The sequence below is a fragment of the Mytilus californianus genome, unplaced genomic scaffold (assembly GCF_021869535.1).
Source record: "Mytilus californianus isolate M0D057914Y unplaced genomic scaffold, xbMytCali1.0.p SCAF_6, whole genome shotgun sequence".
In the NCBI taxonomy this organism is placed as follows: Eukaryota; Metazoa; Mollusca; class Bivalvia; order Mytilida; family Mytilidae; genus Mytilus; species Mytilus californianus.
The window spans coordinates 9,054,236-9,070,549 of NW_026262712.1; the positions used below are offsets into that span (position 1 = coordinate 9,054,236).

The 16,314-nt window shown below is 32.8% G+C and overlaps 1 protein-coding gene across 4 annotated transcripts in view; it reads left to right on the plus strand.

Annotated features, from left to right (window-relative positions):
- Positions 1 to 906: 906 nt before the first annotated feature.
- The window catches only part of LOC127706961 (zinc finger protein Xfin-like), a 48,634-nt gene continuing 33,226 nt past the window's right edge, over positions 907 to 16,314 (plus strand). For 3 of the 4 annotated variants that reach the window (XR_007984672.1, XM_052211691.1, XM_052211693.1), the window contains exons 1-4: positions 907 to 1,022; positions 8,566 to 9,289; positions 10,455 to 10,538; positions 15,666 to 15,767. Coding sequence is in view for 3 of the 4 variants with exons in the window: in XM_052211691.1 (XP_052067651.1) it covers positions 8,651 to 9,289; positions 10,455 to 10,538; positions 15,666 to 15,767 (825 nt within the window). In the remaining variant the exon portion in view is untranslated. Of the gene's footprint in view, positions 1,023 to 8,565; positions 9,290 to 10,454; positions 10,539 to 15,663; positions 15,768 to 16,314 lie in introns of all 4 variants that reach the window. The other variant, XM_052211692.1, reaches the window with a different exon arrangement.

The window sequence follows — 16,314 nt, forward strand, 5'->3', positions numbered from 1 at the left end:
TTTCAGCACCGTATTGAGTTTTGAGTTTTGAGATTAATTTTAATTTTGTAACATGAATGTTAATATTGCTGTACCAGAGACATATATACGTGTATAGTCACGGTCAACCTGGGACTATTATACTGTTAGTATAATAGTCCCAGCGGTCAACTGAGACTCAGTACTATAGTCTCAGGTTTTGACCTGGAAAACTGGAGGTGTTCGTTTGATTCGAGGTTTGATTCATTTTAACACTAAATAACACTGTACTTACTTTGCTCAAAGAATCGATTAAAGCATTGTGACCAATACATCAATATATTGTAACTTTAAGGATGGAATCCGTTAAATGTTTCCTTAGGCCAAAACAAATTAATATATGTGTTCCGCTAACCCTATACCTACCCTAATTTTTAGTGCCTACCTTAACACTTTTTATGTCATTTTGGAACAAGCACTGTTCAGTAAAATCAGACTGATTCGCTAGTAGTAACCAGCTAAAAAATATTTGTAAAATAAAATGATATTGCCTACCTACTTACCCAGAGACATATAATACAATTATATGTCTCTGACTTACCCTATATGTTTTTCAAGGCGTTAGCGGAAACACGTAAATTATTTTTTTGGCCTTATTGGCGACCTAAAAGCAAGAACTGCAACTTATTCGATATTTATTAGACTTTTTCCTAGTAATACTATCCTTTTATTTTACATGTTTCACTGAATGGTCTTCCCTTTCCCGTATTTTTATTTTTGAAATTGGGGAAACACCTAAAATTGCCTCAAGTTATTTATAGTTAACAAAATGTCAGATATGACTGCATTAACAATCGCACTGAATAGAACAGCAAGCCAGAGCTGATGTGCGAGAACAGTGACAATGTGAATAAAAAGCTGCGATATTATGCTGTGATATGCGTACGTTGCTTGGAGTTTAGCGATACCAGTTGCAGGAACATTAATGATCAACTTCCGGTTATTTGAATGTGAAGAATAAGAATGTTTTCATGTTTGGTGCCTTCTAAATATGTATAATAAAGGTGAAAAGGTTAAGTATTTATTAGATTTTGATAGTGTTGAATACTTGCATTACTAAAATTACAACAAAACAAATGTTTTCAATGACTTACGACCTCATCCGAAAATGCTATGTGACTAGACCAGTTTGTCCCTAAGATTTACGCTTGGGCATTTTTTAAATAAATGAATTATTTTTGATTTCATACAAATAAAACATATACATGTTATGTTTATCTTCATTTTGATCTTATACCGAGCTAAGGGATAAATGCTTGCCAAGGCAACATTGAAATTATCTCCCTTTGCAAACAAAAATATTAAAGGAATAGAGGATAATGAGGTGTTGAATAACTGCAAAAATTGTGTAAAAATACACTGATTGCAGAAAGAAACAATGTGAGCAACATACAGTCATCAAGTAATTACAGAACATCCATATTGCTTAAAGAAAAGAACAATGAAGAATAATGAGCAGAACAATTGAGGAATACAGAAATCAAGAACCCCCTCATCCATCATGGGGAGGGGGGGGGGGGGTAAGGACCTTTATCAGGACTCTGGGATTGGGTGTTTTTAAGCTCGGGATTTCGGGATCCGGGAATTCTTTTTTCGAATTTCGGGATGTCGGGATTTAATTTTTTTTAAATTCCGGACCTCTGGATTCCATGTTTTTAAGCCCGGGATTTCGTGATCAGGACCCCTACTTTTCCCATAATTCAAAAGACCTAAACATGTTAATTATAAAGCCAGAATTTGAAGTACAATGTATGTAGACACATCTTAAGTAGTTAACTCAATGCTAGGAAAAAATAAAAATATTTTATTTTGGGTGTGCTCCTTCTTTGGAGGATTATCCACAGTACATAGAAGAAGTGAATACGATCAACAATGGCGGCCGGTTTTGTTATTTTCGAATGAAAAGTGAGGGCAGGCAAAGACAAATAAGTGTGAATTTGCTATTTTTTTTTACATAAACAAGTAAAACAATGTTTTTAACAAGTTGATTATGGTTTTCGACTTTCTGTCAATTACGTTTTCTCCATGAAACTACGGTAAACATCGCAAATTGTGTTGTACTATCAACAAAATGTTTAGTTTCTGTTCTCTAACTTAAGTTTGCCTCAACAAAATGTTATAAAACTTATACACAATGCTTATTACCACAAAACACAGATCAGGTTTGAATTTTGGTGGCGTCACTTTAACCGTTCTAGAGTTATGCCCTTCTATAAATGGAAATATTGCAAAATTTTTAGTTTCCATTCTGTAACTTAAGTTTGCCTCAACCAAATGTTATGAAACTTATACACAATGCTCATTAGTACTAAATAAAGATCAAGTACAAATTTTGGTAGGATCACTTTTATCGTTCGGTTCTTGAGTTATGTCCCTTTATAATGTTGTATGCAAGCAAGGGCATCATCTGTGTCCATGTGGACACATTCTCCATTTATTTTTTGCTGTGACACCTTGAACGTAACTCCTCAGCCACTTTTTCCGACTGGATTTTGACCATGTTGAAAGAGAATTTTGCTACGAGACCCAACTTTGCCATGCAATCTTCACTGACTACTAACATGACTAAACATGTTAAACATTCATATACTAATTCTTACCTTCTGCATGCAATGTTCTGTGTGCTTTTTTGTTCAAAATATTTCCTGGAGAATCCAAAAGTAAAGATTAAATGAATTACAACCCCATCAGAGACATTGATAAATGTAGATCTAAGATCTACATCTTTTTTCAAATATAATTATGTTTATGTTTTCCCAGATTTCCCAAGATCTTTCACTTTCAGAATAAATACAATAAATTTTCAAACTGAATTCCATAAAATTAAACAGACCTGAATTTAGGTAAAATAAAATGGAAATTATGGAACTCTAAACAAAAACCATCATGACCATGAACCACCAATATTTTTAGCTTATTTTGATCCATAACTTATGCTTTCCAGGTTATTGCATTAATTTTAAATTCTTGATTTATTTAATTTCACCTACATGTAAGTACATGTACATCTTAAGGTAGCACAATACAAAGATTTTTTCACCCCTAATCAGAGCACTTTAAACTGATGTAATTTCTTTCATCCAGCTTTAAATTTTATAAATGAGGTACCAAAAGAAATAAGAAAGATTTATCTTTCAAACGGTGATTATTTCATTATGACATGATTATTACATAATTAATTATTATGTAATAAGTTGCTATATTGTGATGTCCATACTTGAATGAAATTAGCTTCTTTGTTATTCGTACCACCCCAAAATATTTTATAGATTCTTGTGCAACACAGTTTGACCTCCAAAAGGGTGTCTCAGATTTTTGTCGAGCCTTCGACTTTTGTCGAAAAAGCGAGACATAGCGATCCTACATTCCGTCGGCGGCGTCCACAAATATTCACTCTGTGGTTAAAGTTTTTGAAATTTTAATAACTTTCTTAAACTATCCTGGATTTCTACCAAACTTGGACAGAAGCTTGTTTATGATCATAAGATAATATTCAAAAGTAAATTTTGTAAAAAAAAAATTCCATTTTTTCCGTATTTTACTTATAAATGGACTTAGTTTTTCTGCCAGTTAACATTACATTCACTCTGTGGTTAAAGTTTTTGAAATTTTAATAACTTTCTTAAACTATCCTGGATTTCTACCAAACTTGGACAGAAGCTTGTTTATGATCATAAGATAGTATCCAGAAGTAAATTTTGTAAAAAAAAAATTCCATTTTTTCCGTATTTTACTTATAAATGGACTTAGTTTTTCTGCCAGTTAACATTACATTCACTCTGTGGTTAAAGTTTTTAAAATTTTAACAACTTTCTTAAACTATCCTGGATTTGTACCAAACTTGGACAGAAGCTTGTTTATGATTAAAAGCTAGTATCTAGAAGGAAATTTTTTTTAAATTTTGTTCCATTTTTTCCTTATTTTACTTATAAACATGATAAATGGACTTAGTTTTTCTTCCAGTTAACATTACATACAGTCTGCAGTTTAATTTTTTAAAACATTTATTAGATTCATAAACTATCCTGGATTTTTACCAAACTTGGACAGAAGCTACTTACAATCAAAAGATAGTATAGAGAGGAATATTTTTATTAATTTTTTTTCCTCATTTTTGTTGAGCCTGCGATTAACAGCAAAAGTAGGCGAGACACTGGGTTCCGCGGAACCCTTACGAATTTTTCCTATTGTATTTCATTCTCTCATAAACCTTCAATGAAGTTTGCAACCTCAATTCATAAGAGATCACTAAATTAAATTGGGTATAAAATTTGTTCTATTGATGTTTTTGGAAATCTGAGACATCCTTTTGGAGTTAAACTGGTCAAGGAACAACATGTGTGAAAATCAAGCATATAGAGGCACCCATCTAGGAGCTAATTTCATTTGAAACTACATTTTCATGACAAAAATGAATGTGCCACAATTGAATAAATAAGGATTTTCCTACTTGTACCGTTTACCGTTTCTGAGTTTTGGAGTTTTATTCATTAAAAACGGAGGGATTTTCCAAGTTTTCGGACAATAACTCAAATTTCACCAATTTGCAAGAAACTTTGGTGAATTGATTTTTTTTTAAATTCTATCGACATGAGCTCCCTTTTGATTTTTATAAATTTAAGACTATATACATTTCCGATTTATGGGGTTTTATTCATTACAAAAAGGGGGATTTTCCAGTTTTGGGACAATAACTCAAAAATGCTTTCAGCATTTTTTGAAACTTTGGTAAATTGTTTATATCTATTGTTGTAAGCTCCCTTTTGATTTTTATAAATTTTAGATTGTACGTTTCTGAGTTATAAGATTTTATTCATAAAAAAAGGGGTGCTTTTCAAGTTTTTGGGCAATATCCTTGAAGTGCTTAGAGCAGTTTTCATTAAACTTTGATGACTGATTTATATCTATTAAGGTAACCTCCCTTTATTTTTTTTTGTAAATTTCTTATATAACATTGAGAAGTTATTGAACTTTATTTGTTTATAGTCTGACAACAGATTTCCTAAGTATTGCGCAACAGCACAGTGTATGCACAACAGCAAGAAATCTTTAATTGAATATAAATTCTATTCATATAACCAATTTCAAGTTCTTTGACTACATTTATTCAGAAACCTATAATATGTCAAATAAAATTGAGAATGGAAATGGGGAATGTGTCAAAGAGACAACAACCCGACCATAGAGCAGACAACAGCCGAAGGCCACCAATGGGTCTTCAATGCAGCGAGAAACTCCCGCACCCGGAGGCATCCTTCAGCTGGCACCTAAACAAATATGGATACTAGTTCAGTGATAATTGACGTCATACTAAACTCCAAATTATACACAAGAAACTAAAATTAAAAATGATACAAGACTAACAAAGGCCAGAGGCTCCTGACTTGGGACAGGCACAAAAATGCGGCGGGGTTAAACATGTTTTTTGAGATCTCAACCCTCCCCCTATATCTCTAGCCAATGTAGAAAAAACAAACGCACAACAGTACGCACAGTAAAACTCAGTTTAAGAGAAGTCCGAGTCCGATGTCAGAATAGGAAACAAAAGAAAATAAACAAAATGACAATAATACATAAATAACAACAGACTACTAGCAGTTACTGACATGCCAGCTCCAGACCTCAATATTTGATTACAATCCAAATTCAGACCTGTATCAAGCTGGAATATTGTGTCCATTTTTCCCCAACTGTTCAGGGTTGGAGCTCTGCGGGCGTATCCAGCTGTGCACAGCGAAGCAAGGGTATACAGTTTATTAATCAAATCTTTAAGGTTTGGCGATCAAACTTAGGATCTGTCAGAGGGCAGCAGGGACTAAACTAAATAGTCCCTCACTTGCAAACAAATGCAGCAGGTTTAAACGTTTTAATAGGTACCAACCTTCACACTTATCTGAAACAATAGTGTAACATCACATCATAGAAAGACACACTGTAAAATATCAATTGAAATGGCTTAACTCAATCAAAAGACATATTAACACAAGTGAACATACACTGAAGGAATAAATTTGATCTATAATACAATGTACATGATGTAAATACAAAATCAATAAAATATGGGATGAATAAATAAAGGCAACAGTAGTATACCGCTTTGAGATGTTAAACAATTTAAAAAAAACAACAATAACCTTGAACAAAAAACTGCCAAATAAATAATATACACAAGTAAATGAAAATAATTTTGTTGTAAGGGTATACAGTTAAAATGGAGAATGGAAATATTTTTTACAAAATAAATAATGTTGTTGTTCATAGTACGAATAAGTGAAAATTTATAGTAATACCAAACACTTATCAAACATGTCAAAGCTGGTATATAGATGAGATACAACCCTGAATAAGTAAACCTTAAGGTTCATCTATACACTTAAACAAAAATGGCTGTGTTTACACCATGAAATTTTCTCTGAGTACAGACAAAACTGTGTAATTTTAAAAGTTTTAATGCCTGGCAGCACCTAGATAAATTAATGTAACTAATGCAATTTAGACTTATTTATGTCTGAGCTCTGACTGTTTGCTGTCTATCATGTCATGCATGTCTATAGCTAATCTTCAATGAAAAGTATTTGAATACAATATTTTGATCAACTCTATCAGAGGATGGCATTAATTCAAATATTGTAAAATTATCACACATAATCCTATCCAGGCTCAAAAGCAACATACAATAATGTACATGTATTGGATTAAGTACAAAGCCTATATTAGCATGATTAGTACATGGTGTTGTCGTAGAAGTAAGAAATAAAAAGTACAGGTTCCAGTCTTACTTGGGGAGGAAGTTACAAATGAGATCTACTCTACAGCCCTCAATTTAGTCTATTAAAACAGTCGCCTGGGCGACCTATAAAGCCTCCAGGCGACCTTAATTTCATTGTTGGTTGCCATTTGGGCGACTGGTACTATTTGGACCTGGCGACTGTAAAATTCTGGATAATCAACCTGCCTCCGGTCATATTTTATTAAGTTTTATTCACAGTCATACGAGCGCTTGAACAGTCAGGGGTACTACTTGTACAAGTAATCTTTATTTACTTGAAGAAGTAAATGAAATAAACTTATATAAGTTAATTATAATGTTTGAATAATCTCCCCTTAATTTTCTCAAAAATTTACTTGTATAAGTAAATTTTTTTTACAATCCTTCAAAAATTCTCAAGTTTTGAGATGTAAAAACATGCCTTTAACAATTTTTCTCAGGTTAGCTCATAATTTTTTATTAGAGTTCAATGTTTCATCTCATTAATTCAACAAAGAAACTGATTGCACATAGATCTTAAGTATTTGCTCAAGGCCATCAAAAATTGCCCCTTGGGGGCTTGTAAATGAGCAGTGTTCTGAAGATAATAGACAAATGAGATTTTCATTGTCCATGAAATTACACTTAAATGATTAGTTAAGACATCTGCAAAGGACAGACAATCAAAAATTCTATTAGAGCAAAGAAGTCCTAAGAATTCAAGAAAAGAAGAATGGATGACTTTTTTACTTGTATAAGTAAAAAAATCTGAATGTCTAAGGGACATAACTAAGCCCAATTGTTTTACCTATACAAGTAAATAAAATACACTTGTATAAGTATCCTACAAATTTACTTATATAAGTATATTAATATTTACTTCTTCAAGTAAATAAAAATTATTTGTACAAATAGTACCCCTTACTGTTGAATGTATGCTTAATCTTGAATATGATTTCATGCATTTTTAATCTTAACAGGGTCTATAAAGCGCTTAACTTAACTGGGAATTCAAGCGTCTGATGAAGTGTTTTCGGGGCTATACATCATGGTAGCCAAACAGATGTTGCTGTCCAGTTTTTTCAAAACAACGATGTTTCACCAGCTAAGAAACAAAAAGAAGGGGCGGAGAGTTCCTCTATTGAAACTCCGGCTTCTGAAGAGCCAAGTACATCTTCTAATGTTACGATTAAGCGAATAAGAAAAATATTAGAAAATTTATTGATATTCTTCATTCATGTCATTAGCTCTACTGACTAGACTTTCATAACAAATTTCTTAGGCGACCTGAAATTATTTCCTGGCCACTAAAATTTTAAATTGGCCACTGAAATTTTATATCTGGTGGCCAAAAGGCAACCTTGTCTTTAAACCTACTTTGAGGGCTGCTCTAACATCGTTAGGTTGATTTTCTAGGCACTTTATACATATTCTAACGCCTGGTATTTCTTAATCATAAGAAATCTGATGGACAAGGTATAATTTGCAGTTATCACTACACATAGGCAGACATATACATTAAAAGTACATATAAGTTTTATTTAATATGTTTATTAGTATAAACATTAGTTGTGCCCTATAATTTCAACTGGGCCCCTGAAAAAAATGTGTTGTGGACCCAGCTGGCCCCTTGAGAAAAACAGTTGAAGTTTAGTCCTGGAAGCACATGAAACAGACAAGTATACATTTCTTTTTTAGCTTTACAAAACAAAATGTAGGGCACCATATTCCAAAGCTGGACAGATCATAAAAATATATGCATTTTACAACATAAATGATTAATTCATTTGTTTTTGTAGATGGACACTTGCCAACAGTTTGAATGTTTAGTATGATTTTGTGATACACACTTATACATAGACTGTATAAGGACAAAGATCAAAGATGACGATTGTTGAAAAGGCCAACAGTGCCACTGAAAAACAACAACCTGTAGAAAAAACCTCTGAAATTAATGTGACCAGCTCCAGTGAGAAACAAATGGAAGGGGAGTCCTCTGGGAATGATGTTGTTATGGATAAAGATGACCAAAATAAATCTGCCGTTAACGTCAATACTGGACCTGTTAAAGACATAAGGGTTTTAAATCTAACAAAGAAAATATTTTTATCCTTTCCTATTAAAAGTGAGGAGCAAAATTCAGAAGACACAACAGATGTTTGTCTTGACAAAAGCTGTGGGTCAGTAGAAAAAAAGGACACCGAAGTTATGTTGTATATTTCGCCCGAGGGGAACTTATACAGTGCCAGTCAATTAGAAAAACATAATGAAGACATAGACAAAAAATCACTGTTAAAAGAAGATGGTGTCGTTTATTTTATAAAACCTTTAAAAGATGAGGAACTTTGTGATCTTATATTTGAATATTTAGACTTAATCAAACAGGAGCCAAAAGGTTTATTTACTTTAGACATTGCAGGAAGTTTAATGAGGACAGGTAATAAACAGGATGTTAAATCAGAACCACAGAGTATGTACATGATGGAGGCAGCAGTTGATCAGAGTACTTCAAGCACATCACAGGTAAATGAGGCCCTAATTATGGACAGATTATAGCAGGTCAAATGAGGCCCTAATTATGGACAGATTATAGCAGGGTAAATGAGGTCCAAATTATGGACAGATTATAGCAGGGTAAATGAGGCCCTAATTATGGACAGATTATAGGAGGGTAAATGAGGTCCAAATTATGGACAGATTATAGCAGGGTAAATAAGGCCTTAATTATGGACAGATTATAGCAGGGTAAATAAGGCCCTTATTATGGACAGATTATAGCAGGGTAAATAAGGCCCTTATTATGGACAGATTATAGCAGGGTAAATAAGGCCCTTATTATGGACAGATTATAGCATGGTAAATGAGGACCTAATAAAGGATACAGTTTCTTACACTTAACAGGGTTCATGAGGGCCTACATATTGTACATGACATACATGTACATGTAAATCTTACAAATGTTTGTAAAATGTACTTCATTGTAGTACTATAAACATGTACATAGTAAATGTGAAAAATGAATGTACATCATGAAAATGTAATATAAGTATATACATAATATATAGGATTTAACTTTAAGATAAAAAAAAAACACTGAGATCTTATTATCATGATCATGAGACATAAAACCACATGAAACAACAATGAACAAGGAAGATACAAATGAAAATATCATGGGTCATATGTCATATACTAGCTCTTTTCTGAAAAATATATGTGTGTTTCCTATTTCCTTAAAGCTTCGAAATAGCCTACCTTGTTCAAGTCAGAATTTCTCTCCAATAGACTCAACATTCTCAATGAAAATAAAAATGTAAAATAAAAAAAAATCCCTACCTATCTTCCTACCCTATTTGTTTCAAAGATGTAATAGGAAACACACATATTATTTTATTTGGCCTTACCTCCATTGGAATGTTCAAAACTAAAAACATCGAAAAAGTGAAGGCAGAGAATCATGCAAAAAATATGTATAAGCACTTGAGGACATATATGTAGCCAATATGACCAACAGGGACTAAACTTAACATGATGAAAACAACAGCCTAATCCTTCTATGTGCATGTACATTGTACATATATAAGGCAACAGACATTATCATTTGAAATAAACCAATGATCTGACTTTTTGTTGAAATACAAAGATTTGTTATAATGAAGGGAGATAATTATGTAACATTTTTTTTTAGCAAGGGGAAGTAATTGTGAAAGAGGAACCAGAAGAACATGAAGAAGAGGAAGAAGAAGAAGAAGATGAAGAAGAAGATGATGAGGTATTTTAGCACTGTATACAAGTTATAATAATTAACCAAATAATCTGTTTGACAGATCACATACTGTATTTGTAATCAGACCTGTGACCTTTGGATGGGTTGGGGCTTTGTTAAGCTCCCTTGCAACCTGACGTCTCATTTATAATGATCTTTTAAATTGTACAAAACAGAGAAAAAGATCAGTTTCAGACTGTATGTAGTTTGCCTAAAAGTGGCTTGGTGACCTGAGACATACATAAAATTGAGAATGGAAATGGGGAATATGTCAAAGAGACAACAACCCGACCAAAGAGCAGACAACAGCCGAAGACCACCAATGGGTCTTCAACATGTTCAATGCAGCGAGAAAATCCCGCACCCAGGCCAACCTTAAAAATATGTTTGTTTGCAGTTTTCCGACTATACCTTCAGACTGCAGGGTCGGTAGGTAGGAAAAATATTTTATTTTATCAGCCAGAATAAAGTTTAAACAAGCAGTTTAACACAAACCAAGTTTCTTGTGAAGAAAAAAACATTTTAAAACAACAAACACTGAAAACAAACATGAAAGGAACAGGCATTTTCAGGTAAACACCTTTTTAACATGTTTAACCAAAACCGAAACTTAACATAGTGTCATTATACAATTTATGACATAAATTTATGGTATTATGAAATACTGGAACACTTATAAACAAGGAATGACTAGAATTGTTGTAAAGAAACATATTCACTTACATATATGCATCTTGAGTATTTGCATCAGAAAAATGTAGATATTAAAGATTCAAAAGACAATTTAGGAGTGTGTTAAAAAAATCAACCATTGAATCTTCCTCAATTGAACAAAAAGACAACTTAAAAAAAAATATATTAGACATCTGACTGTTATAAACATGATAAAGGTTATATTTGGAAAGATATGTTGATGCCAGGCTTTAATTAAAACAAACAAAAATCTTAAGACTAGCTTTGGGGTGAAATCCATAGCACCCCATTAAAAGTAAATGGTCTGTACTGAAATGTTTTGACTGCATAAAAAAATTGGCAGCATAGCTCCTAGCTAAGGACATATTTCAATTCAATTCACACAGTTTGGGTACATTTAATATTGTAAGAGAGAGAATAATTGCAATGAGTGGGACAGCCCCCCTTATCCTAAAGGAGCATACTCATTACAATCGAAGATAGATTTGATACAGAGAGAATATATTTATTTCTCAAGCCAACCATTCATTTTCTCTACACCTTTGTGTAGTTTGTGTGGCTTCTTATTGATTTAACATTTCAAATGCATCCTTCCACCGTACAGGCATGTTTACAGGTATCCATGAAGTCACGGAGGAGTGGTTTCATCTTTGTCGTCTTCACAACGATTTAAAGAAAACATTGCATACTTCAGGCTGCTGTCGAATTGTTGAACCACTGATATTGGTTCAATAAAGTCAGTCTCAAAAGATTCTGTATCCGATTTGTTTGAGACAGAAACGGTTATCGTGTCGGTTTTATGAATATCCGCTGCATCATCAAAGACATCATTTCGTGTGCAATTCTGCCTGAATCAGTATAAACAGTTTGCTATGAAACTTTTCTGTGTATTATTTGTCTTAAAATTGACAGAACACGACAGAATAAAGTACTCCTCCATGACTTCGTGGATACCTGTAAACACTCTCCATGTGCTTTACCATTAAAGGGTCAGATGAATGCTTGACAGGAAGGGAAGAAAAACGGAACTTCAAACATGTAATTGACCTAGACTCGAAATCAATTCCGGAAACGACCCGAAATTCCGAATCGAGTCAATAGAAGTATTAAAAATAATTTCTTCAAATTAAAAGCAATAAAATGTTCACAGTCGGGCGGATTTTCGAAGGTAGGTCAGTGAACTGCAAACAAACAATATTTTAATTTAAGCCCCAGAGGTGGTCCTCAGCTGGCCCCTAAATAAAATTGTGTACTAGTTCAGTGAAAATGGACGTCACACTAAACTCCAAAACATATAAATGAACTAATATTAAAAAACATACTAGACTAACAAAGGCCAGAGGCTCTTGACTTGGGAAAGGCGCAAAAATGTGGCGGGGTTAAACATGTTTTGTGAGATCTCAACCCTCCCCCTATACCTCTAGCTTATGTAGAAAAAAGAAACACATAGCAATACGCACAGTAAAACTCAGTTTAAAAGAAGTCCGAGTCTGATGTCATAATAGGAAACAAAAGAAACTAAGCATAATGACAATGATACATAAATAAACAAAGGACTACTAGCATGACTAGCAGTTACTAACATGAAAATTTTAAAATTATGATATAGTTTTTCTGTCTGGTAAAAGCCTCCTTTAGCAAATTGAAGATTCTGACTTATAAGATTTTGTTTTGTTTTCTGACAAGTTCCGTTTGCAGGAAAAGACCTCATGTAAGTAACCTTTGTGTTGTGATCCAGTGGAAATAAATATATACAAATGAACTTTAAAACTGGTTGGGAGCCTTCAAATTTTATTCAACTGTATTCATTGACCCGAATAAAAGTTTGATTTTATGAATCAATGTGAAATTCTTAGAAGTGATTGAAATGTGAATAAAAGGATTTTAAGGGGTATTTTAATGAAACAGCAGCCCACCAACCAAAACAAAAAAAACAACATCTAGATGTCAACATATGGTATATGTGTACTGTACATATGTACCTGCATGTCAAGTTCTAAATTGCCGCGAGTCTTTAAATTTTAAAAGCCGTAAACAAATATTAACAGTCTGTAATAACTTTTCTTGAGATATTTCTCACTTGGACCACAAACAGCGAGAGGTATTTATGATTCACATGATTTTATTTCCGAAAACAATATTACCAATTTATAGGTAGCTGTTTATAAGCAATATTAATACATCTGAAAAATGTAGCCGATAACTTGCAGAGATAATTGGAGGGAGACGTCCAAATTGTCTGCCAGCGACGTCATGCATTTTAGCGCTAACGTTGAGGTTACCAAGGGAGGACGCAATTTTTAGGACAAATTGCGTTTATCTTCGTATCCAGCACAGTGACATTTATTTTTTATTTGAGATTTGGAGAAAGCATGACAAAATGCAGTTAATGTAGGAAAATGATAAAAATTACATTTTCAGAACCACTCTATTTCCATATTTTAAGGTTAAAAATAATTACTATTTTGAGCATCTGGTCCGCAATGTCAAGGAAGGCTTGAATAATTGTATAGTCATTCTTGTAGGGATTTATTTTTTTCCTTATTGTCACTTATCACAGCTTCAGATTGAACCCGATCTTATTAATTTAACGACGAAGAATATCTACTCCAAAAATTTTATAACATTGCCTAACTTTTTTACAAAATTGCACAAATCCCCAATTTTCTCGAAAATAAGCACGGTGACCTATGTTTTATTTTGTGTTTTATTATATATCTCGCCAAGGCCTACAACATATTTCAAAATTATAAAAATGACATTATATATCGAGAAACTGTATCGAATGTCCTTAACTTGTGAAATTTGAATGTACAGAACAGATCCCATGTAATGATGTACAATTGCTTTACAATGCTTTACATAAAGAACAGCATGATGTAAAAAAGTGACAGAGTGTGTAAAAGTTACAATTTGTGTATACAATTGATGAAAATTTTTGTTGAAAGTTAACAATTTATCAAATACACATGAAATAAGTACTAAAGATGGGGCTCTACATGAACTTTTTTTACAACTTGCAATTAGTGAATGACGTGAAAGGAATTGCTACTATTATGACTATTATTCAAATTCCTATAGACAGTGATAGATATGATTGCAAAAATACAAATAGTAATTAAAGTTGTTGTATTGTCAGGGCTGATCGATTGATATGATGATTTATTGATAAAAAGGAAGAATTGAGACTTGATAATTAATGTAGATTAATATTTTCTCCCTTTTTAAAGCATTCATTGTTTACTTGGCCTTGCCCATCAGACAAGAACACTGCAGATTTAACTTATTTCATATAACTGACTTTTGACTCCGGAGTTTATTTTTTTTTAACAGGTTACATTCTCTCTTGTCATGCTTGTTAGACACCTGGTACTCTGTCAACCAAGAGCAACTTAAAGCAGTAAAATCAAGCTTTAAATCTGTACATTTTTAAGAGGAATAAACTGTATTTTCATTATACATTTTTACTACAAAATCGGAAAGCAGTAAATTTCCCCCGCAAAGTGCACATATTTTATGTTGGATGTTACTTATTTTGGTTGCTCTTACTTGACCAAGTACAGTATGTCTAACCACAGATTAGATGCCTGTCGAAAAATTATACAAATTACAATTCAAAGTCAGAAGTCGGTAACATGAAAAAAGTCTATTGAACAACTGTTAATCATGTTCATGTTAAACCCAAGAAAAACCAAATTTAAATTTATATTTGGATTAACAGGTTCCGGCTGTTGTACAATGAAATATATCATACATGACATAGTTGTTGGTTTCATCATTATTCATAGGGTTACAATTTTTCAAGGAATTCCTGGGTGAATGAATGGTAATCACAAATATTTAGTGTTCAATGAAACACATTATGTCATGTCTGTGCAGAACTTTTTCAAACCCCAAAAATGAAGTACAATAAAAATACAATTTGGGATATTCCACAAAAAGTAGCATGGTTAGTACCATGCAGATTAACGAATTCACGGTCATGACAGTAATTATGTTTTAATATTTTCAAATCCACAGTTTATAGAAGCAGCTCTTGCAGTTCCATGAATGTTTGAATTATATTGCACCAATTTTAATATGAGGCAGGCTTTACCTGTGAAAGGGAACGAAGTCCGTATCAATTATTTATTTTTAATTCTAACATATTTTTTAATGTTAAAAAAAACCTGGAAATACTGTAACGTTTCCGATGTTGGTCTAGTTGTTAGTGATCAAAGTCTCATGACAAACAAGACCGGAAGAAAGAAAGAGATTTCTGCGCAAATGCGGGAAAATAAAAAAGTTACAAAAAAAAAGTTAACGATATTGAGTTCATTAGTAGATTGAAAATCTTATATATATATTTTGTTTTTTATTATTGATTTTTCTACTGTAATAGGGGGCTCTCTCCCCTTATCAACAATTCATCATTTTCATGCTTAATTTTCTATTAAACAGGATGATATTGAGCAGCTGCAGAGCTTACAGAGTGGTGGAGGTTTAACTGGGCAATTGAGAGTTAAAGTATTGCAGTCTCTATATAACAAATCTAGATTCCAGGTAGGTGTTATCCTATGGATGTAGGAGGATATAGGCCAGGAATTACTAAATCCTGTAGCTCACCTGGCCCAACTTTAAAAAAAGAAATTGTTTGGGGGGGGGGGGGGCAATTTTTTCTCATTTCAGATTTCAAATTTCAAAAATTAAAAAGAAAATTTCTTCAAATATTATATTTTTTTTGCAAAAAGACGTGAAAGAAGGGGGTAGGTGAAAATTTTTTTTTTCTTTTTCTTTGGGGGGGGGGGGGGTCAATTTGCAATAGCATAGTGTATTGCACAAAAGCAAAAAATAAGGAGGGGTAAAAAATATTTTTTGGGGGGTATTTCACAACAGCATAGTGCATGTAGTGTATTGCACAAAAGCAAAAAAAAAAAGGGGGGGTAAAATTTTTTTTTTTGGGGGGGGGGGTCAATTCGCAACAGCCTAGTTTTTTGCTTAAAAGCGAAAAATTGAATATAAATTCTTATCCTATAACCAATACTTAGTTCTTTGACTACAGTTATTCTGTGTCAGAAACTTTTCATGTGTAAAATATTCAATTACAATC